The 22753-nt window shown below is 33.7% G+C and overlaps 4 protein-coding genes across 7 annotated transcripts; 2 read left to right on the top strand and 2 right to left on the bottom strand.

The window, feature by feature from the left end:
* Window positions 1–358: 358 nt before the first annotated feature.
* On the top strand, window positions 359–8000 carry LOC123225496 (rho GTPase-activating protein 1-like). 3 transcript variants are annotated; one of them, XR_006504140.1, is made up of 6 exons: window positions 359–989; window positions 2399–2519; window positions 2749–2868; window positions 5292–5522; window positions 5756–6514; window positions 7591–8000. XR_006504140.1 is itself a non-coding variant. In XM_044649465.1 (5 exons), the coding sequence occupies exons 1-5, from the start codon at window positions 559–561 to the stop codon at window positions 6353–6355; spliced, it is 1503 nt and encodes a 500-aa protein (XP_044505400.1). In that variant the 5' UTR covers window positions 359–558; the 3' UTR covers window positions 6356–6628. The 3 variants fall into 3 exon arrangements, 1 of the variants encoding a protein (XP_044505400.1); XR_006504139.1 differs by lacking the exon at window positions 7591–8000 and adding an exon at window positions 7183–7401; XM_044649465.1 differs by lacking the exon at window positions 7591–8000 and having other exon boundaries at window positions 5756–6628.
* Window positions 8001–8668: 668 nt separating this feature from the next.
* On the top strand, window positions 8669–10073 carry LOC123225497 (protein FANTASTIC FOUR 3-like). Its single transcript, XM_044649466.1, has one exon. It carries the CDS (start codon window positions 8790–8792, stop codon window positions 9750–9752), a length of 963 nt encoding a protein of 320 aa, XP_044505401.1. The 5' UTR covers window positions 8669–8789; the 3' UTR covers window positions 9753–10073.
* Window positions 10074–12453: 2380 nt separating this feature from the next.
* LOC123225498 (uncharacterized protein At2g27730, mitochondrial-like) lies at window positions 12454–15235 on the bottom strand. Of its 2 annotated transcripts, XM_044649468.1 has the most exons (5): window positions 15079–15225; window positions 14304–14416; window positions 14107–14228; window positions 13431–13469; window positions 12454–12866 (listed from the first exon to the last, which is right to left on the bottom strand). In XM_044649468.1, the coding sequence occupies exons 3-5, from the start codon at window positions 14206–14208 to the stop codon at window positions 12651–12653; spliced, it is 357 nt and encodes a 118-aa protein (XP_044505403.1). In that variant the 5' UTR covers window positions 14209–14228; window positions 14304–14416; window positions 15079–15225; the 3' UTR covers window positions 12454–12650. The 2 variants fall into 2 exon arrangements, with proteins under 2 accessions (XP_044505403.1, XP_044505402.1); XM_044649467.1 differs by lacking the exon at window positions 14304–14416 and having other exon boundaries at window positions 15079–15235.
* A 1779-nt stretch (window positions 15236–17014) lies between these two features.
* On the bottom strand, window positions 17015–19547 carry LOC123225499 (40S ribosomal protein S25-like). The gene is made up of 4 exons (XM_044649469.1): window positions 19420–19547; window positions 18818–18892; window positions 18557–18691; window positions 17015–17225 (listed from the first exon to the last, which is right to left on the bottom strand). The coding sequence occupies exons 1-4, from the start codon at window positions 19420–19422 to the stop codon at window positions 17112–17114; spliced, it is 327 nt and encodes a 108-aa protein (XP_044505404.1). The 5' UTR covers window positions 19423–19547; the 3' UTR covers window positions 17015–17111.
* Between the last annotated feature and the right edge of the window lie 3206 nt (window positions 19548–22753).

Here is a 22753-nt window from a genome sequence, read left to right on the forward strand (position 1 = left end):
ATGGGGTTTCCAATCACGCGATAAATTAAAAAAGATTGATAAATTTCAAAATCAAATTACTTAATCTTTGGAGCCCACTATTTCACTAATAAATATGCCGGCGGCTCTTTTTATTAAATAAATAAAAAATATATTATTATTATATAATTAAATGATTATATATATATATATATATATATATATATATATGATTTTATTGTGTTATTATATATATTATTTAATAAAATTATGATTTTTTAAAAATATTATTTTAAATTTACCCGGGTAATCTTTTGTCTTTTCTCCGGCCAAGCCAACAGGCTAAATACAAATTATCTGAAGACGAATTTGTTTTTTCGTAATAAAACTAAGAATTTAACTTCGACCAAATCCTTGTCGCTGATTTTCTATAAAAACAAAAAATGGAGTTGATAATTCTCACGTCCCACTGCTTTTGTCTTCAATCCAACATTCCAACTCCATCCCAAATCTCTGCAACAAATCTTAGAGTTTTTTTTTTTTAATTTTGATTTTAATTTTTATATTTCAAGCGAACGTCTCTTTCCATTTTGCCTGGTCATGACGGAGGTCCTTCATTTCCCTTCATCTTCAACCACTTCTTCTCCTTCTTCTTCTTCTTCTTCTTCCCCTTCTCCTTCTCTCTTTACCTGCGCACCGCCTCCCTGCTTATCATGTGCACCCCACTCTCTCCTCCTTCGAAATGCTGATGGGAACAATTCTGTTGTGACGCAAGTTGTAGAAATTGAAGACGACGACGGCAAGGACAGAGAGCCGTCCGATCAGTTGTCTGTTCTTACTCTGCTCGTCACCATTTTTAGAAAATCTTTGGTTGCTTGTAAGACCGAGAGGAGAGATCTCTGTGCTATGGAAATCAGCCATCCAACAAACGTTCGACACGTGGCTCACGTTACCTTCGACAGGTTCCATGGTTTCTTGGGCTTGCCTGTTGAGTTCGAGCCTGAAGTTCCCAGGAGACCTCCCAGTGCTAGGTACATTGTCTCATTTTTGTATTTGCGATTTTTCACATTTAATTCGTGAGATTTTTTTTTTTTTTAAATTAATGCAGCATTGCTCTCTGCATTTTATAGAATCGTCACAGTTATTTGTGGATGTTAATTAATCTTCTATCAAGATTGCCCAATAAATGGGAAAACTGGCCCTTATTATTATTATTATTATTATTATTTTGGTAAGTGAACTCGTCCTTATTTGATGATATCTATTAAGTATTATTTTTGTTTTTTTGAAGGATTTTTGGCTTAACCCACAATTCATTTCTTTTCTGGATTATTTCGCGTTGCCTTTACTCTCCCTAGTTGTTTCATGGCTTAATTTGTTTTCCCCTTTTCCCTAATTTGAGTTTGTTTATCTTCGCAATAGGAGAAAGAGGTAGTTAGTTGATTTACAGATTTTTGAGGCAGTCAGTTCAGAATATAACTGAACTTGTAGTTAACCTTGTTTTATTCAAAGAACTTGTGTGAATCTTGTCTCAAGTGAATGGTTGTAGTTAACAGATCAACTGATGTTGCACTCACAAGCTTTCTTTGCAATGGCCTTGTTGGCTATGTCAGTCTCATCTTGGGAAACTGACAATTAAAAAACAACATGCTAAGCCTGGTGATTTTTCATGCTTGTTTCTGCATGCAATATTAGTTTGGAGCTGCTTTATGGATAGTTTCTGGATTTCTTGGGTATTGATATCATCTTGCTGGACCATGTTGGGTTGAAGTGACATTACTGAACCTTATAATCTGCAACTTATCGTAATTGAATGATTTTGTTACATTGTGGAACCATGCAATCTACATCTTTCTATCTTCTATGGTGGTGCATATGGGTATTATCATCCCTTGTCATTTACATTAAAAAGAGAAGGTTAGATTCCATCTTAACGGGCTTGGGCATAAATGTTTCGGTATTTGAAGGTGAGCCACTTCTCTAGAGTTGTAGGCAATTTCCTGACAGAATGGCTGTCGCCAGGTGCAGAAAGCAATTACTGCAAAGTATTGAGCCTTACCTTTGAGGCCTTTGGAATTTATCTACATCTAGTCAGACGTATCCCACATAATAGACAAATTCAGTTTGATAAACATTAGGCTGGAGTGGCAATCAGGAAAGGATTAATTCTGCATGAGAAAGATAAAGTTGAATGGCAATGCTTATTAGCATCACTGTAGATCGGGGAGCCTCATATGGCAATTTTTTTTGGTTTGAAATAATATAAATTTATTACATTTATATTGGTGGATATAGTATAACTTTGACTGTTGACTCTCTCTCTGTTTTTTTTAAAATCCATTGCAAATATTCCTATAAAAGCTTGTATGGGATTCTCATTGTTTGTCATGATTCATGATATAGTTGGGGAAATTGAAGGCCCTTTGTTTCACGTATGCAGTGCAACTGTTTTTGGAGTTTCCACGGAATCTATGCAGTTATCTTACGACTCCAGAGGAAACAGTGTGCCAACAATATTGCTGCTAATGCAAAGACACCTGTATAATCGAGGAGGCTTGGAGGTATTTCACCTTGTTTTCTTTATCTTTTCCTCTATATGTTCTCACATTTATTATGGTAATTGGACAGATTTTGTCCATTAAAGTGCTTATTGCATGCTGTCTTACCAGTATGGTGGGGGCTTGTTTAAATTGCTATCAGTTAAATTTTTTATAGTGTTATTGTTATTGTTGTTATTATTATTATTGTTTCGCTTTCTTTAGTTTTAAACCTGTGAATTCATTAATGCAGTTAGAAGGGATTTTCAGAATAAATGCAGAAAATAGTCAGGAGGAGTATGTGAGGGACCAATTAAATAGTGGAGTGGTACCAGATGCTGTTGATGTGCACTGTTTGGCAGGACTTATCAAGGTATCCAATAGCCTCTTTTGACTCTTCTCTTATATTCATCATGCTTTTTGACTGTTCATGGTTCAAATATTTGATGATGGATTGAATAGGTTAATAAATTAAAATTTACCCAGTGTCCGTTTTACATTGTGATGATAATCTGTTCATTGCATCTCTGTTAGCTAGCCAAGTACCGCTCGTAATCAAGTGGGACCAACTGCATTAAACTAGTATTTTTGCATGAAGTGATTGCACATAAAAATCTAACCCATGCATTTGCCACTTGGAGGTCTTGCCTAGGGGTGGACTCAAATTGAGCTAGCTTGGTTGAAATTGGTATTTGACTCAATTTGAACTGAATTCAAGTTAAAATTTTAGTTCGGTAAATTGGTTCGAGTTCAATTCAAATTTTCTTCTAGTGATATTGTTCATTCTGATTATGATAATATTCATCCTATTGGTGATACTATTCATCTCATCGATAACACTATTTATCTCGCTGACGACTTTCTAACAATATCTTTGGTCAGCTCGAATTCTTATTGAATTCAACATAATGAATTCAAGTCAAACTCAAGCCAACCTATGTTAGGGCTTGGGTTGGTTTGAATTCAACCCTAGTCTTACTTTTCTCCATTTCCATGTTCATGTATGTTTTACACTTAGACTTTATGGTGATGTTAAATATGAAGTGCTGGAAAATTCCCAGAAAATGCTGAATGATTAATGTGGATTGATACATCTAAAAGTCATTTAATTACACAACTAGTCATTAATTCTCCAGCTAAAGAGTGGCATATTTAGCAGAGCCAACAAACAAACTTTTATGCTTTATCAATTTCTTCTATGATTGAAAGCATCATTGGCATTTTAGCTTTGATTTGAAAATAAATGACAATAAAATTTCTTTATGATCTATAATTACTTCTATTATTGTCTGTTAGTGCCAAATAGATTGCATGGTACAACCTTTTACTCTTTTATATTATGGAGTGCAAGCAAAGTCTAAATAGTTAGCATTGTGTTGTGTCAGATAGATCATATAATGCATCACCAGCATCTAATACATGCATATTTGATATGTTTTAGCCTCGTAGAATTAATCAGGGAACGCAATGGCTGCATATAGTTGTATAAGTAGATATTATGATAGGACTCACAATTGGAATTACAGATAATTGAGATTGTGAAATAATGAGAATGTAAATTTTATTGAGTAATATTGAAAATTATAGCAAATTGATATTTATTTCTACAAGTGCTCCACCTGATCCAGAGGAAGGTGCTACACATTCACCAAACAAGCTCCTCGGTTGATACTGCCCAGCAACACCATCATTGCCCTTTTCATCTAAATCATCCTAGTTTAAATAGGTGGCCATCTTCCATAAATCTTCTAATTCTAATTGAACTTCTAATCATAATTGGTAATCCTAAATCTAGTTGGTAATTATTAAATCCTACCCCTATCTCCCAATCTTGCTAATAGTTATCTATTCCTACATCACTTAGAAATAATTATTAATTTTCTAAATCACCCCTATGATGGAGGCCTAACATATTACATTCTTGTGATATCCATGGTTCAAAAACTTCTGTATGATGTCAGTAGGAATAATTTTCATAAATTCTGCCTTAAATACTATCATTTATGCAACAAAGCTTAATGAAAATTTAATTGACACAACCTTGCGAATTTAACAATTTGGATGCATCTTGCGGAAAAGAGGAAAATCTAACTGGGTTCCTTGATTCTCCCAATCTCAACTTCCTATTTTTTATGCAACAAAGCTTAATGAATTTAAGCCGGATTATTTTTTATTTGAATCGAACTTAAGTCAAAGGGTGTTTGGGTTCAGTTTAGTTCATATCCACCCCTAAAAGTGGCAAATATCATATCCTCAATTGTAGCTTGAGCATGAAAAGATGTCACTAAATTCCAACCTCTAACCTTGAACTTCATTCTTATTGCTATTGTTATATGAGTAAGGCCATGCTTACGAAATTTTATCTAAAAGTTTTCATCTAAACTAATGTGTCACCCTATATAGCATTTCTTTGTTACTTATATTATCAGCTGACTGTTTATATATTAGGACCACTGACCTCAAGTAGAGACGCATAATTTGAGATATAAAATTTGACTTGTTATATTTAAAGTTTTTCATATACCAGAATTGCGGTTTCCCTTGATTCCGTTTAGACATTATTGATTCTAAAAAAATCAGCTTAAGGTGCACATGACAAGAACTTGTTTTAGGCAATTTCTTGTTTGAAGGGAAAATAATTGATTTGATGCATGGAAGCCTGATTTACCTTTTCCTCTCGTGTAATCAAGTGCATTCCCTAATGAAGTTACAGGACATTTATCTTGTTTCTAAATTGGACTTCACTCATATTGCATTTTATGTGATATATTGACTTGCTTATGTTTTATATCTTAGGCCTGGTTTAGAGAACTGCCAATTGGGGTTCTGGATTCCTTATTGGCTGAGCAGGTAATGCGATGCCAGACAGAAGAGGACTGCACTGAGCTTGTGAGGGTTCTACCCCCAACAGAAGCTGCTTTATTGGATTGGGCTATCAATCTGATGGCTGATGTTGCCCAACTAGAACATCTAAACAAGATGAATGCACGCAACATAGCAATGGTTTTTGCACCAAACATGACTCAGGTGAGTTTTTATACGTTAGAGACTTGTAATAATAAAGCTGTATTCAATCATTTCTGGTTCAAATATGCAGAGTTGTAACTAATAAATTTTGGCCAGAACCTCTGGTGCTTCGATATAGTGAAGGAGAAGTTGTTCAATCCATTTTTACATTTTTTTTTTCCTATGGCAATGCATATGGCAGATGCCAAATTCTGGTCAAATAATAGTCTGTTATGCTTGCTTTTCAATTGCAGATGGCAGACCCCTTGATTGCATTGATGTATGCTGTTCAAGTGATGAACTTCCTTAAAACACTTATATTGAGAACATTGCGGGAAAGAGGAGATTCTGTAGTAGATCAGAGTCAAGTTTCACATTTGGAGCCTTTTGACGAGAATGGACGCCAGAGCCCCTCAGAACCCTGTGTGCAAGTTGCTGAAAGAAATGGCGAAAAAATTAACCAAGCCTTTGTTGCTGAGGAACCTATCATGCAAGATTCTGCGGACTTCGGTCAGAAGAACGAGATAATTGATGGAGAAGATCACAGTCCTATAACCTCTGTTGAAAAATCAACTGCTAATAGTGAGCAGTGTCATCTGACTCCAGTTCAAGTTGACACTTTAACTAGTGAAACCGGTGTGTGTGAATTCATTGGTAAAAAGGCGGGTCTTCAGGCAAAAACTGGAAAGTACATGATTGGCCGGTCAAGTAATTCAAATCTCAAAGGAGGCCCTAGAATATTTAATAGGCAACATAGTGTGCTCCACATTACAGGAACTGCTGAGAAGACCAAGGGCATCGGCAATCTGAGTTGTATAGATTCAAGGACAGAGCGAATTGAAGCTTGGCGATGAAATGGCTCAACTTCGGTTATCAGCCAACTAATCCTATGACAAAGTGACTCTTAAGGTTTGCAACATGTGAGGGGGAAGCTTCTGAATTATGTTGTATGTTTTCAGTGTGCTGGGTGGTTGCTTAACCTATTCTAATTTCACTGATGCTATTCTTCCATGGTATGACTAACATTCTCTGCTTTTTATGTCTACCATTTACTTAAAAGGTTGGAATTTCACTGATGTGGTTTCTTGTATCTATTTTCATTATTGCATGGCCATTATCTTTCCTCCTTTTCTTCATGGGCATTGGTAACTAGAATTTTTAATTTCCCGTAGTTTTCTATCTAACAAGCCTTATAATTTTAGAGAATCAACTTTCTTTTTCTTTTAGGTAGGGTGGAGTATTATACTGGTAACATAGACGGTTGATTCTATTATACGTTATGATGTTTCATGTTTTGTCCCTGGTAAAATTATTTTCATAGCATGATAGCTTTAGAGATTTGTTACATGGTAAACTTAACTTGGTTGTCTTTCAACTCATGAAAACCTTAGACTTTGATTCACAGGAGTTCCATTGGCTGATTTTTTCACCACTTTTTTTTTGAAGCAATGTTATATGCATTCGATTTTCAATATTTAAGTGGGTATTATAATTAAGTGTTATTTTATCTTTTAATTTAAAATTACTCAATCATATGATGACACATCAATTGAGTATTCAATTAGAAATTCTAAATTGGGTATACATAGTTTTATCTTATTTTATTTTATTTTTGATTTCTTTATAAATTGTGAGGATAGTCAGAGGGCAAGTGGTGATATACTGGAACATGTATATGTAGGGACCACAAAGGAGATAAAAGAATAACAACATGAAAGAAAATAGAGAGAAAGTGGTGATAGTTTGCGACAATATCTTGTTTATTTATTCATTGTGCCCACAAAGGAGTGGACATGTTAAAATGGGTCCATGAGAATATACCTGGATGGCTGGTGCTATGCTATTGCCAATGAAAATTTTGAGTACCATTTGTAAGAGTAATATTATTTATACCTAATTTTGAATATACAAACAATGTAATTATGTGATTAAGTGTCATTTTATTATTTAAAATCACACAATCACATAATGATATATCATCTATGTAATCAACTATGTACTAAAAAAATATATATGCATATCATTTTATTGTGTTTATAATAACTTGCTTTTGCTTGACTCTTTTGTCTCAAACCCATTTCGCCTCCAGATATTCTACTCACATGATCATGTCTCCACAGCTCAGGAGCTTAGCAAGTCATTGTTGAATGAAAACTATGCTTTGAGGAAGAAGAAAGGGGAAATGAAAATTCTGATGATTGGAAATGTGATAAGGTGAATAAGCTAAAATTAGGTGATTCCATTTGCTTAAAAGAGTTGGTTTATAGAAATATGGGTGAGTGCATCATAGAATCTCATGAACTGGGAATCTGAGGAACTTTTAAAGAAAGGTTTGTAATGTTTTGGCCATCAGATCAATATCTCTGGGTACCACCACAGAACTTTCTCTTGGCAGCTTTTCATTGGAACTAGCAAAAATCTCCTTCTCAATTATCAACCTTTCAAGCAGAAAATACTGCAGCTTGGTACTGATGTCACATTATCCCTTCTCTCAACTGTCAGATTATCCACTTTCTACTTAAAAAGAATAAAGCAAACTTTTATATATAAATTGAGATAATATTTTATAATTAAATTATGTAATTATTTATTTATTTTATTATTATATTAAATTATAAAAAGAAAGTATGTATCATAGTTTTATTGTTATATTAAAATCTATTATTATTATTCAAATAATACTTTTACAATACATCCCCAAGAAAGTATGTCTATTGATACAAATGAAACTATATTTTTTTTTCTAATTTTAAAAATAAATGTCCCTCAATTGATAATAACTTTAGATTAACACTATGATATGATAAATTATGTGTATAATTTTATATATAAATAATAATATATTATTATATGAGTAAATATTATTTAATTTTTAACTATTTAATTATATGATAATGTGTCATTATTTGTACACAAAATTATTGATAAAAATTGTACACGTCATTACTCATATGATATTACAAGTTTGATTGATTTAAGTAATAAATATATAAGAGGATAGTAATAGAATATCAACAAACAAGAGGTGTACATGAAAAACAGAAAACAAGGGTGTAAATGAGAATATTGTAAAATAGGGTTAAGTCCAGCCATAAATGAGAGATCAAATCTGCTGAAAAGATGATAAATATAAGGAAACCATAACCTCTAGAAATGGAACATGGCTGCTGCATTCATGACCACTAATTCTGTATTCAACTCAAAAACAGAAGTCAAAAATCACAAACAGCAACCTCCCAATTTATAGCACCTCCCTCTTGATTTATTCAAACACCTCAAAGCTCATTCATGCCCTCATGCCCATCTCCTGTTGCTTCTGCTTCTTTCTTTCATCAGTCTAATCTCCTCACCCAACAATATAACTTAGCCTCCCCTCCCCACTCTCATTCAACACTAACACAATACATACTGGATAAACAAAATATTATGGCTGCTTGTGATAGCCTCAGCCAACACATCTTTGAAAACTCTTTACCACAAAACCCATCTTTGCTTGATTCCATCTCTCCATGGAATCAAATCAAGCCTATCAATTCCACCTTCATTGACATGTTTGGTGAACTTCATATTAAAGAAAGTTCCTCTTCACCTTCTTCCTCCTCATCTCCTCCCCCTCCCATGTCATCTTCTTCGTCTTTTCTTGATATAAACCCACACCCACATGGTGACAAGACTCCCAATCTCTACGAAGGGAACAACAAGAGCTCCTCATCACTCAACTTATTCGCTAACACCTCAAACATCAAATACACCAGCTGTCCATTAATGAATTCTGAAAGCTTGCAGCTATGCACGGAGGGGCTTGGTTCTGAAAGCTCAGATGATGTTGAGGACTTAAAGAGTGAGATAAGTAAAGACTGGCAGACGCAACAGGAGAGCATAAGTATTGCAAAGCATTCTCCAACACAGAATCTATGCGGTGATTTCAGGAGGTCAAGAACATGTGGTGGATCATTTCCTCCTCCAATTTCTTGTATAGGGAAGTGCGGAAAGCCTTGGGTCTGCTTCAAGTCTTACAGGCATGATGGCAGATTTGTCCTTAAAGAGATAAGAATGCCAAGCAAAGAATTTTTGCATGCATGCAGAGAAGATGGGCGTCTAAAGCTGCAGTTTATTCAGCCAAATGATGATATTCTGGAACTTGAAGAAGAGGATTCCGAGGATGTAGAAGTCGATGAGGAAGAGGACAATGAAAACTTCAATGACGCTGAAGAAGACAAAAGAAGAAAGCAAGTTGAAGATGACTCATAACAGGCAGGAAAATTCAAGGAGAAACGCTATTAGTTCTATTTGTCTTTCCAAAGGGGTATGCAAATAAGCAGGGAACAGAAGAAATGAAATCAACTTTGCTGCTCTGAGATCATCTTTCTTCCTTCACAACTCCAAAAAAAACAAAAAGGAAAAAAAGAAGACTCTTTTAACCAAATCAAGTCCGGCGAATCACATCTTCTTTACATTCTGAAATCAGAAGGAATTATTACATTTGTCATAATTTCATTCAATCAAAGCACTTCATTTGGCAAGTATATAGATTTACAACATAAGAAAATTAAGGATTTTCTTACCGAGATACTCACTTTTGTTCTATTTATGTCATCATGCAAGATCTCATCTTCATACATCTATCACAGTTCCAAGTGCACCAGCATTCAACCTAACGGTGACATGGGGGCACTATACCAAATCAAATTCGATGAAAAAATGGGAGCAAAACATTATGCATGGCTTCCATCAGTATCTCAAGTTCCAACCAATAAAATCCAGAAAACACTGTATAGTAAATTCTTTCAACAAATGGAATTAGGATGTTAACAACATCATGCATATCATTGCAGCCATTACGAAATCCAGGATTCAAGACAAGGAAATCAAAGCACTGACCTAGTACAGATAGTGAACAAGTGCATATGATACAGAAGATGAAGCCATAAAAGAAATAATTTTGTGTATTTAAGCTTAGAAACAACACATTGATCCTGAAATCAATGAAGTGACACCAACCTCCACCCCACAACCCCCTTCCTCCCTTTTTGTTAGACGGGTAAACCCAAGGCACAATAATCGGATTCACAATTACTACATTAGATAAGTCAAAGTTTTATAAATATAACAGAGGTTTAAACTTATATTTTTATTTTAAAAATTCTAATATTCTACTAGTTTTATCAACCTTTAGAGTCAATCTTGGTAAAACTTTTTTCTGTAAATAATAAAAAAGACATATCTTCAATATATAATATGATTATGACAATCAAATTATATAGCCACCTATATTACAAAAGAATAAAACAAAACAAAAGTTGAAATCAAATTTTGACAAATCTTGTAGATAAAGGCAAAAGCTATATTTCCACAGGTTTAGAGGAAAAGAAAAAAGAGAAGAAAAAAACATAGCTCTAATAAGTGAAAACAATATTTTGTATCATTTGAAAACAAAATAAATATAAAAATGTGCCAGATAAGTATTTTGGATTTTACAAAAAGAACAGATAAACAGAAAATAAAAACCGAACCAAACACCACCTTAGATTTTTGTGTGTGTTTCCAAACACCATTATACAGACAAGAGTGGTGGTAAGTAAAGATTAGGTAAAGTGACTCCAAAGTCTAACACTCTTCACATTCATGTGACTTGAAAGGCATGGTACTCACTGTTTCAACCATAACATTTGAACCTGCCACCTGTGGAGATTTTGCTTACACATGTCATACCCTAAGACACATGATCACCGTGCTTCTCAGTCCAGCGGTAGCTAAAATACAATTTATGACCTTTCTCAGAACCACACACGCACACACATACATATAAGTAAAGAATAAAAAGCAATCAATAAATATCTCTCCAAGGTAAGGATCCTCATTAGTACACCCTTGACACATAGATAAGGAATAATTTCTTTTGTTATTTCAGCAAAATGTCATGTCCTGTGTAAAATGAGGGGTTAGACTCAGAGTTTGGTAATGGGTACCCACTGGCCAAAAGGAAAAGAGAAAGCACATCACAACAAACCGTCGCTAACCTTGTATAATTCAGACTTCCAAATTTTGGTCCAGAAAAGAATTTTTAGGAGGCTTGTTTTGTATGAAAACTAATTGGAATCTATCTGGACGACTCCTATGAAAATTCTAGGTGAATAAAAGAGAGACTAAAAAAAGAGAGGTAGGTATCATCAATACTCGATGATAACACAAGAAGATATCAATGGTATACTGAGAGTATGTCTGCCAACTACTTAGGACTTGAGATACTTAACAGGTGAACTTACTTCTGACATCAGTATGACTATAAACGACTCTGGCATTATTGGTTGTCTGCAAGGTGGAGCGATGCACTGGAATTTAAGATATTACCAAGTTCTGTATCCACACATGCAATAAAGTTTTTTGATAATATGAGTGGCAAAAAAGTGGCATTCCAACTAGAGAACAATGGACTTAAATCTTTTACGATATTTCAAGATTAAACACTGGAGCTGTTTGGAATAGTCGATTTAGCCCCGAAAACTGCATTAGTGGAGACATGATCGGTCCAAGCAAACCGCAGACCTGATATCACCACTTCACTTCTTTTTCCATCCTGCATTTCTACCTTATTGCCGAGAATTCACAACTCGGAAATGAAGTAGTGGCTGACGACCTTATTCCGGTATTCCCCAACTCACCGCCTATTGTAGCTTTTGTCCCCAGGCTGGCTCTATTTATTATGGTTACAGTGACAAACTCAAATTTGAGATGGAAAGGGTTAAACAAATTTTACCAATCCAATTTTATTGCATAAATGACAAAAATAAAAATAGCCCTTTTGTAATAATCCTTTTAAGGTATTCTAATTAACTGTTTTTGGAGTCATAATTTATATCATCTTAATCCTTTTGTAATCCATTAGTTTAAAGGCCATAATTTATTTCAATTAAAAGGAATCAATAACATTAATTATGTTGCAACTACTACGTGCAACAGAACTAGAAAAATACTCTCTTCTTATGAAAACAAAAAACAATTTTCTGTTGAAATATAGTAGAGAATAAGAAACAAAATGGCCTACATGATGAAGTTTGATTTATTCAAATACTACATGAATTCAGTGAGATGAAATTGTCATTGGTGCTATTGTCCACTGTTCCCATATCGATCACATGCATATCATTCTCAGTGCTTAACTTCATCTACCTTCTTCCAACTTGATTTGAGATACCATCCCAGAGCACCAAGGCCAGCAAAGATACCTGCTACAACTGCGTAGTTTTGGCCTTTATCTGTTGATACTTTCTCGGTTGATGCTCCAGCTGCTGGGGCTGAACTACTTGGTTTGGCATCAGTTCCAGCCCCTGAGGTAGCAGTTGGTTTCTCATCGGGCTTGGGTCCCTGAAATTATGATTCGTAAAGCAGAGGTTTTGGCTGTGACACTATACAAGAAGCTACAAAATTACTTGAGTAACAATAATAAAATATTATTTGGCAAAAATCCAAAATGTTTTCTAGATTTATCTTACAGCGAGAGAGAGCCTGGAAAAACACCTCAATCACAATAGGATCTGGACGATTATGCACAGAGAATTTTATATAGTTTTACCAAATAGACTTTCCGTACTGAAGCCTAATCCCATCTATCTATGGAACTATCCTCTGCATTTTTAAAGAGTTGAATGTAGACAAAAACACTCCTTACTCTAGAGAGGAATGAGCTCGATACACATGGCAATACACTTATTTGAGCATCAGGGTTGTATGAAATTGTTTTTTTTCTCCATAATAATCCTGAACTAATGTTGCAAAAAGCGAGCGCTCAAGCAGTCACACCATCAATCTTGATGAAGCTTGTCAATCAAAAGCTTTTATGAACCGCTCAAACACTACAACATTATGAAGTTTGACATTTAATTTATTGAGCCCTTAAAATATACCATAACATGTATAACTTGATGATACCTTTTGTGCCAGCTTCTCCAATTTCTCTTGTTCAGTTTTCTGCAACATCACAGATATCCAAAAGAATCACCTCAATATATACAAGCAAATATTTCAAAACATACTACATATTCGTGTCACTCACAAAAAAATAATGAGAAGTGCGTGCATGTTTTCTTAAACCATCAACTATAAATGTCTAATTCACAACACAAGTATAATAACACTGTTGGTTAACTTTCATGTCTTCTGGTTCCAGCACACCAGTACTGGTATCTACCATGAAGGATTATTCAGTTAATTTGAGCAAGTCATCATTCTAACACCAATTAAATAACCTATAATAGTTACTTCGAATTTCAGTATGACAAACAGCTAGATAAATGCACATGTTTATTAATTTTATTTATTTTTCTCTGATAGGAAGAAAGACCACAATTTATTGCTGCAAGTATCTTGATAAACTGATGCCAAGACCCTAAGTTGCAGGAATTTCAAGCAAATTTGAGTTTGAACTTGTGTTTTTACTATTTACAGGACATCCAGTTAAAAAGGGGCAGGAAGTGATCACTTTCATATATAAGAATGACAAATAATGCAATGCCGTCTATAAATGTGCATTTCACACACACACACACACTCAAAGAGTTAAGTGGCAAAGCTTAAGTGTTTACATTGAGGAGTTTATGTATGTTACCTTGATATAAATATTTTCTGCAGCTTTCTCCTCCTCACTAAGAACTTTGCCACCACTAGAGAATCTTCGAGAAACATGTCTTGCAAAATTCCTTGTTGCCATGATAGCTAATTATATAGTCCCTGTAAGTAGAACAATGAACAACGAGCTTCCAAACGTAATAGTTAATCAAATAATAAATTTAGCCCAAAACTCACAGAATGTAGTTTCTGTAACTACAGAAGGAAAAGAAAGAAAAATGGATGTCCCCAGATCACATATCAGGTTCATTTCATGTACTTGCTGACTGCCGCAGCTTGTGGTTTTGTAACTGCACAAGGGAAAGAGACAGACATTTTTCCAATTCAAATATCTGGCTCATTTCATTAACTTGTCAACTGCAAATCGGTGGCTAATAAACAAGAATGTTGCAGCTTGCTCAAATACAACATTGTTTAGTTCTTTAAAGCTCATACTAAATCAGACTTCAATAGCAACAAATAATATCCCACTCATCAGCTGTCCTATAACAGAATGGAATGCAATTTCTGATGGCCATGAATATATAATTCTAGCTAAGCAATGAAATCATTTTCTCCTCATGTATGACGCATATCTACAGAAACCTACAATCTATCAATGGGTTCATTGATAAAGCTAACGATTAAATAAATAAATAATGAGATGAATCCTTCACAGGTCGACCCCAGTTCCTAGCCCATTGGATTTATCTAAATTATCCCCAAAAAAAAAAAAACACCCTTCCCATTGCATGGTTGGTATTTCCCAGATCATACAAATTCACAATACTGGAATCACATTATATTTGGCGAAAATTTACATCCAATCCAATGTCAACAAATCAGAGCATTACGAGATTTGGTGCGCTAAATTGACATAATCAAGACTGGGCGACTACAAAAATTTCAAGAACATAAAATCTAGCAATTTGTAAACGAAGCAAAAGATATACAAGAAATTCAAATGGCTTACTTCGGCAAATGAGGTGATGCCCAGAGCAATGGTGACCGGCTATTCTAGAGGATTTGATAAGGTTTTATAGTGGAACCCATTGCCTTGGTACAACCGTCTGATTCAAGAAAGAATCATCATTGGGATGAAAATGTCATTAACCGACTTTATCAATATTAACTTAGTTTAACCAATAGTTTGTACAATGATGAAAATGCCTACATAAAGGACCGACGAAATTTCAGAAATCACATTTCCACTCCTTGTGTTTAGGGCTAGATTTGAGCTAAGTTGAGTTGAACTTAAGTTCGGTTCTATTTGTATAAAATTGAGTTTGAACTCGCTTTAAATAAGTTTGAGCTTTTAATTAGCTTATTATTAAAACAATATCGTTTTAATACATATTGATCAGAATAACGTTATTTTGTATCAAATTTTTAATTCATGAGTTTAACGGACTAAACATTCCAAAGCTTGAGCTTAAAAATGTTAAACTTTTAGGCTCAAGCTCAAACTCGAATAAACTCAGTTTGAATCTACCCTTATTTAGGTTTAACCTTCACTATATAATAGTTTTTCTGCAATTTCTTGTGACATTTTCTCCAATTTTTTGGTGACGATTAAGTATATTGGTGTAGATTTTAGGCGTTCAAGGTTCGTTATTTTTTGTTTTGAAATTTACATAAGTAGTTTGAATTTTTTGAGTTTTTAGATGAAAATTGGTTAAGGATTTGTGTTAAAATATATATAGAATTTATTGGTGATAAAATCAAGTTCGAAAAAAAAAAAAGAGGATATTCGATCATCACACGTGACTTGTAGCTTGGGTTGGTGAGAAGAGATGGAGATGGGGTGTCTTTGCAATTTTTCAAACTGTGCAGTTATGAGAGGGGGTGCTTTTGCGATTTTTCGATCAATGCAAGACATGCTAGATCGCGTGATGGGGGGGCTGATTGTGATTTTCAGAATGCAGGGGGGATTGCGGGGTAAAGTTTTTTTTTTTTTTTTTTGTGTGTAATTTTTCACCACCCATCTAGGGATTTTGGAAAATTTTCATCTACGGAGCTTTTCTGATATTTTTCAATTTAGGGGGTAAACTAACTTTTTTAATTTTATGTTTTTTTACTTAATTTTCCAAATTTTTATCTTTTTTTTTAAATAAAATATGCATTATAAAATTTGATATATTTTTATTTATTTTGCTATAAAAAATGGCTGCGAAAAAGGCATGTTTCGTTTTTCATTTTATAGCAATTACCTTTTCTTGAGTTAAAACATACATGACTCATCGCGTATTTGGATGATTAAGGAAAACATTAATATCCATTTAATTAGTAAGGGAAGTTGTTGTATATGTTTACTCAATTCTGCATAAACTTTTCTGCTTTCCTCCTCCATTTGTAACTTGCAGTTCATTAACATCAAGAATCTTAATTCTGCAATGCTTCAAACAACCAGAAATTAGCAATCATATGCGGCTTCACATCAATTAACCACACAACCACCTGTATTTGTTGGTTCACACATACGATCTTCTGTACATTTTAAAAGTAAGCGTTTAAAGCATAGACGATAATAAGCACTGAAATTTCCAATTATGTCAACATCAGACGGACAAATTTAGTAGGCACTACTTATTGGTAGAAATACAATAGTTGTGTGATGAAATTGGGGTAGAAATAAAGAAAGAAAAATCTATCAAATTCAATTGATTTCAACGAAAAACTATTCTGTACAAATTATGGTGATTTTTCAAAAATTGACTTTTAATTCTAAAATTTACTTGATAATATTGATTATTTGAAAGAATTTTCAAACAGTTAATGTTCTGAAATTTTATTGTCAGATTCTAAGCGTGTCTAATAAATACTGTTTGTGACACCAAAGTTAATAGTATTTTATAGAAATTGGAACAGTTAAAGAAAAAAAAGCCAATAACAGAGCATGAGATCGAAAATGAGGGGGGCAAAAGTACTTGGAATTAAGGTTTCTTAACATGAAAATTGGAAACAGCCTATCTACCTTGACATTGCAAAAATATGGTGTTTCTTCCTCTACGTATTGGTAGCTCTAGTGTAAATCTGCTGGCTAGTATGCGCAGAAATCATCCGGATAGAACCTCTTGCCATCAAATCCTTGATAGCACGGCGTGCCAGTGATCCATTGATCTGATGATGGAGAAAACAATAGAAAGAAAAATCATGCCAACTCTTAATGAATGTGCATTCAATCAAGAGATAATTGTATTACACTACAATTGGTCAAAAATGCATATGCAACTCCAGTGGACACATAGAATTGAGCAAGGACTAAATGAAATTTGAGGTTATTTTGCACCTTCAAATTTTTTATACAACATAGGAGCAACTTTTTAACAGGAAAAAGATGGTGTATCATAGAAAGAGAAATTGCCCTCAGATCTCATAGCTTAGAATACATCATACATGGTATAATGCTGGTGCACTCTTCAGAACCTTTACACACCACCAAAGAGGAAAACAAACATACAAAACAAACACACACACACATAAAGAGAGAGAGAGAGTGGTGGCATGTAAAGACTATGAAAATGAGCCACAACCACTCAATAGTGTTGATTTGTCCATCATTGGGCAAAATAGTAATGATTAGTACCAAATATAATTGACCAACAGAATAAATAAAATAAAATCAAATAGAATACAGGGGTTAATCCTTAGATATCAAATAAGATTGAAAATGAAAGACAAAATAAGATAGTAAAGTTCTATAAAGACGAAATAGTCATCTCATATTTATTATATATAGCAGTGGAGCACAGCTCCAATTTTAGACCCATGTAATCAAAGCCAGAATGAAATTTCCATGAGCCAATAACCAAATTTACAGATTGCATATGAATCATGCGGGCTAATTTCTGGACATACACAACTGAGACATCAGTAGATATGTGTTTCAACCATAAGCAAAACCATGGTAACAAGTTGATAGAACACAAAGGGTAAACCAATACAAATTAGAAATATGCACTCATTTTGCAGTGAATACATAGTTGAACAACAACCAAATATGGGAATTCAATTACACACCACTAATTCCATTCCCCACTCACACCATTTCCCTTAAGTCATTCTTTCTCCCACCCATTGCACTAACCAAAAATATAGCATCTAAAAAAGCCAATAGTTAACACACATGATGTCAAGATGTATACAACATTTTCCAATATCAGCAATATAAGTAACTTTACTTCCTGTTATGATGTTAAGATGTATACAACATTTTCCAATATCAGCAATATAAGTAACTTTACTTCCTGTTATTCAATATACAACCTTCTTTATGTGATAAGCTAGATATTTGAGAAAATAAAGGCTAACAGAAAACAAATAATATTATTCCAAAAAGATCCAAACAGAGTTGCATAATATAAATTTACGGTGAAAATGTCGCAAATCTAATAAGTGAAATGACTACAAACAATAAATCATGTCTAAAATTATATTAGCTCTGTGCATACCCTCAGTCTGTCAGACAGGATAGAAGGAGTAACAAGCTTATACTTGGGAACCTCTGAAAGAAGCTTGTCATATGTTGCCTGGTCAAACAAAACCGTGTTGTTCACCTTCTCCTTTTGTTTTCCCTTGCTCCATTTCTGCAATTTATCAAACAAATAAATTGTTTAACCAAACTCATTTGGCATAACATATTCATCAACATGACTACTACCCTGCCAACCACAAACTGAACTAAATGAATAAAAATCCAACAATTAATTTACCTTCTTCTTCTGCTTCCCTCCACCAGACTTCGCAGGCTTTGAGGCTGGAGGTGGGGCCTTATCCTTCTTCGGCGCCTGCCACAATAAACACAAGTCCTCCATTACAAAAGGAAAAGGACATGCTAAGATTCAAGAAATTAAATGAAATCCATTCAGAAATTGTAGGCACAACAAACCATTCAACTTCAGATTTTCACATTTTTCTAGGGGAAAAATTAATAATAGTTTACAAGTTCAAATTGAGAAAAATCCTAAACATAGGAGACAGTAAATATCTTACACAAAATCATCTGAGGACAGGAAGAAACTAAAAGTAAAGAATTATACTGAGTTAATCTAGTTCACAGTACCTACCAATCTAAGACAAAAATCAGATAATTTTGACGTTTTCTCCGTTTAATAGAAAATAGGAAATGTCTCGCAATATTCATGTGGTCACTCAGAAAAAAAAATTTGATGAAAAAAAAAAAAAACTAACACAATGGAGTAAACGGTAGCTACTGGCAACCAAATCTACTAAATAGGATCAGATTTATAAAAAATTTTTTGCCTAAGATTTTGTTGAGTCTAAACAGAAAACGAAGGAATTGAAAAAGGATTACCATTAAGTTGGGTGTTGTCGCTGGAGAAGTCCAGAGTGAGGAAAGAGGAGCGGCAGCACAAAACTTAAAAAAGGAGACACGCTATATATAGGGTTTGGCGTGCTAGGGTTTCAACATACGTTTACTAACATGCGCATGTAGTGTGGTGTGCTTCCGTAGTTGGAGTGTTTGGACACACGGAATATCCAATATTGTCTTTTTCTTTTCTCTCTCTTTTTCTTTTTGTTATTTTTTTTCCAGAAAATTTTTTATCATTTAATAAATAATAAAATATTTGTAAATATATTTTCTGGTTTTCTTCATTTACACTAATTATCATAATTACTGTTTACCATATCCATCATTTATAAAAACGTCTAAAAGAACCATAAGTATTATCAAATAACATGATGTTAAAAATTTGGCCTATATAGGGCTTAGACGTCTACCAACAAACTTTTTTGCTAAGTAAATTGGCTACTTTCAAAAAACGTGGTATGAAATATTAGTTAGGCCAAAGGACTATTTCTCACTTAAGTTTTATGCCAATCATAAAAGTATATTTACGACTAATAAAAAATTCAAACACTTACTTATAAATTAATTGTTATTAAAAATTTTAATTAGAAGTAAGGGTAAAATTATTATTTTATTTTTAAACTCTAAAACCTTAAAAATTTATATTATTTCTCTCCATTAATTTAAAAAAATAACAATTTTTCTCATAATTAAACTTTAAAAAATTTACTTTTCCCCTTCCCCATTTTTAGGTTTCATCTCTAGTGGTATCGATGATCTTCTCAAATTTGATCAATGATCTTCTTTGATGAAGGATAACTTTTCGTTGTCCAGATTATGAAGAAATGACAAAAAGCAATGAAACATTGTCTTTAGACCTGGCCACGAGCCGGTTTGGCCCGTGAACCGGACCGAAACCGACCCGCCTAAAACCGAAACCGGAGCTGACAGACTCGGAACCGGACTGAACAGGAACCGAAACTGTGGTTCTACGGTTCGGTTCCAGTTTATATAAATTGGAACCGTGAAACTGCCGGTTCACACCTGGTTTGTGAACCGGCGGTTTACTGTGTTGAACCGAAAAAATTTGAATTTTTTTTGAATTTGTTTTGATTTTTTTAAAAAAAAGCCAACGGTTCCCTGCGCAGGGAACCGTTGGCTTGAAGGGAAAATTGCAGGGGACCAATCCCCTGCAATTTCTCTGAATCTCAATTCACCCCCCCATTTTTAATTTTTTTCAAAAAAGTTTTTTCCTATATATACCCCTTCCAATTTCATTCTCTCAAATTTCAATCTCTCTACTCTCTCACTCAATCTTTCAAACTCTCATTCTCATTCTTTAAACTCTTAATACTCTCTCAATCTTTCAATTCAATCAAATTTTCTTAAATTAAATTAAATTCTTTCTTAATTTCAATTTCAATTTTTTTTTATACAACTCATAATTAATTATATAATTTATTTTTATAATTAATTTTATTTATTATTTATTTATTATCTTTTATAATTAATCATATAATTTATTTATATAATTAATTTTATTTATTATAATTAAGTCCAAGCCTTTCTTTTAATTTTCAATTATTATAATTAATAATTTAAAAATTAAATCAAGATCATGTATTACAATTGACTGTTCAATATCGGTTTCGAACCGAAACCGTCAGTTCCGAACCGAGGCCATGAACTGGAACCGGTGGTTTCGAACCGTGGACGAACCGTCCTGTTACGATTTCGGTTTAGGGTCCTTATGTTTTCGAACCGTGAACCGACGGTTCCGAACCGAAACTGGCGGTTCATGAACCGTGGCCAGGTCTAATTGTCTTCCATCGTTTGGATGATGTGACAAAAAACGATACAAGCTCATCTTTCATTGTTGCATCTTTTAGACAACGAAAGACAATGTTTTATTGTCCTTCATGTTGGTGGGTAGTCATCCTTTGTGATCAGATTTGAAAAATTGGTGAAAAGCATCATCCATAGATCAAAATGGTGGTGGTAGGAGAAAGAAAACAAACCTTATGAGTGAAATCTAAACTTTCAAATGTTGATAATAGAGATGAAACGTTAATTTTTAAAATTTGGAGGGAAAACGCCATTAATTTTTAAGAGTTTAGGGTTTAATGATAAAATGACGATTTTATTCTTATTTATAACTAAAAATTTTAATAATAATTAACTTATAAGTGAATATTTAAGTTTTTTTATCTGTGGTAAATATAATTTTAAAATTAAATTAAAACTTGAGTAAAAATAGTTTTTGGCCTAATAGTTAATGTCAATTCAAACATTTTTTTTTTCTTGCAAGAGGTTTGACATAAACTTTAACTTCCAATTTTGAAATATGAGGGATAAACACATACCTTATATTTAAAAACTTAATCAATTATGATTTTTTTTTTTTAATAATGAAGAATTTTGTCATAATAGTTGGATAGATAAATTTAAGATACAATGATCAGTCTCGTCGAAGTTTTATAAATGTGATAAAGATTTAAGTTCATATATTTTTTCAAATATTTTATAAATTTAGTTAATTTTTGGAGTCAACCAACCATGATTCATTGTGTTTAAAGATGAAAAAATTAAACAAATGTAAATGTGACATATGAATAAATCATGTATTGGTTTTGAATGAAAGGTAAAAAGTTATGTTGATAAATTCAAAAATACTTATTTAATTGAAAAATAGTAAATATTAGAGGATTGAAATTCGTTAAGAAAAACAAAATTTTGTACATAAAATTTCTTTAACATTTTACAATAGGCCAAACGACTATTTCACACCCAAGGTATGCTGTAATGACAAGTTTTCATCCTTTAATTATGGAAACAGCAAATACTCACCCATGACCGGTTAAATTTAACGAAACTCTAACCCCTGAAAATTTAATCTCATTTTCCCTCCTAAAAGTTTAAAAACTAACATTTTTTTCCTAAGCTAAGTTTGAAAAAATTGCATTTCCCCTCCTAAGGTTTAGTTTCCGAACCCTTTCACTTTCTCCGGCGCCATCGTCGGCCGTCTCCCCCTCTCGACGATTTCTCTTCCACCAACGGCCCCCCTCAACTCCACCTCAACCCATCTAGCGCAGAGAGACGTCATCTGAGAAGAGAAATTGTCTTCCCAAATGAAGACGACTCGTCTTCCCAGACGACGACTGAACTTCGTCTTCCCCGACGAAATTCTTTGTCTTCCACGGCTTCTCCGACGTTGATCAGGTTTCCAAATAGGAAGAAAGAGATCGCCGAAAGGAGATGATGCTTCGGGAGAGAGAGGCCGTCGGCAATAGAGCCGAAGATGTCACCGGAGATTTCAAAACGAAACCCTATGATGAAA

This window comes from Mangifera indica, chromosome 9 (genome assembly GCF_011075055.1).
Source record: "Mangifera indica cultivar Alphonso chromosome 9, CATAS_Mindica_2.1, whole genome shotgun sequence".
NCBI lineage: Eukaryota > Viridiplantae > Streptophyta > Magnoliopsida > Sapindales > Anacardiaceae > Mangifera > Mangifera indica.

Excerpts from the sequence above, each read along its gene's own strand:
- LOC123225499 (XM_044649469.1), bottom strand. Across the intron at positions 18,692-18,817 it reads GAGGGAAGCAGAAGAAGAAG|AAATGGAGCAAGGGAAAACA; the intron begins GTAAATTAATTG and ends GATAAATTGCAG. Across the intron at positions 17,226-18,556 it reads TCCTGTCTGACAGACTGAGG|ATCAATGGATCACTGGCACG; the intron begins GTATGCACAGAG and ends CTCCATCATCAG.
- LOC123225496 (XM_044649465.1), top strand. The coding sequence starts at position 559 with ATGACGGAGGTCCTTCATTTCCCTTCATCTTCAACCACTTCTTCTCCT. Across the intron at positions 2,520-2,748 it reads ATAATCGAGGAGGCTTGGAG|TTAGAAGGGATTTTCAGAAT; the intron begins GTATTTCACCTT and ends TCATTAATGCAG. Across the intron at positions 2,869-5,291 it reads GTTTGGCAGGACTTATCAAG|GCCTGGTTTAGAGAACTGCC; the intron begins GTATCCAATAGC and ends TTTATATCTTAG.
- LOC123225498 (XM_044649467.1), bottom strand. The coding sequence starts at position 14,208 with ATGGCAACAAGGAATTTTGCAAGACATGTTTCTCGAAGATTCTCTAGT. Across the intron at positions 13,470-14,106 it reads CAGAAAATATTTATATCAAG|AAAACTGAACAAGAGAAATT; the intron begins GTAACATACATA and ends GTGATGTTGCAG. Across the intron at positions 12,867-13,430 it reads TGGAGAAGCTGGCACAAAAG|GGACCCAAGCCCGATGAGAA; the intron begins GTATCATCAAGT and ends TCATAATTTCAG.
- LOC123225497 (XM_044649466.1), top strand. The coding sequence starts at position 8,790 with ATGCCCTCATGCCCATCTCCTGTTGCTTCTGCTTCTTTCTTTCATCAG.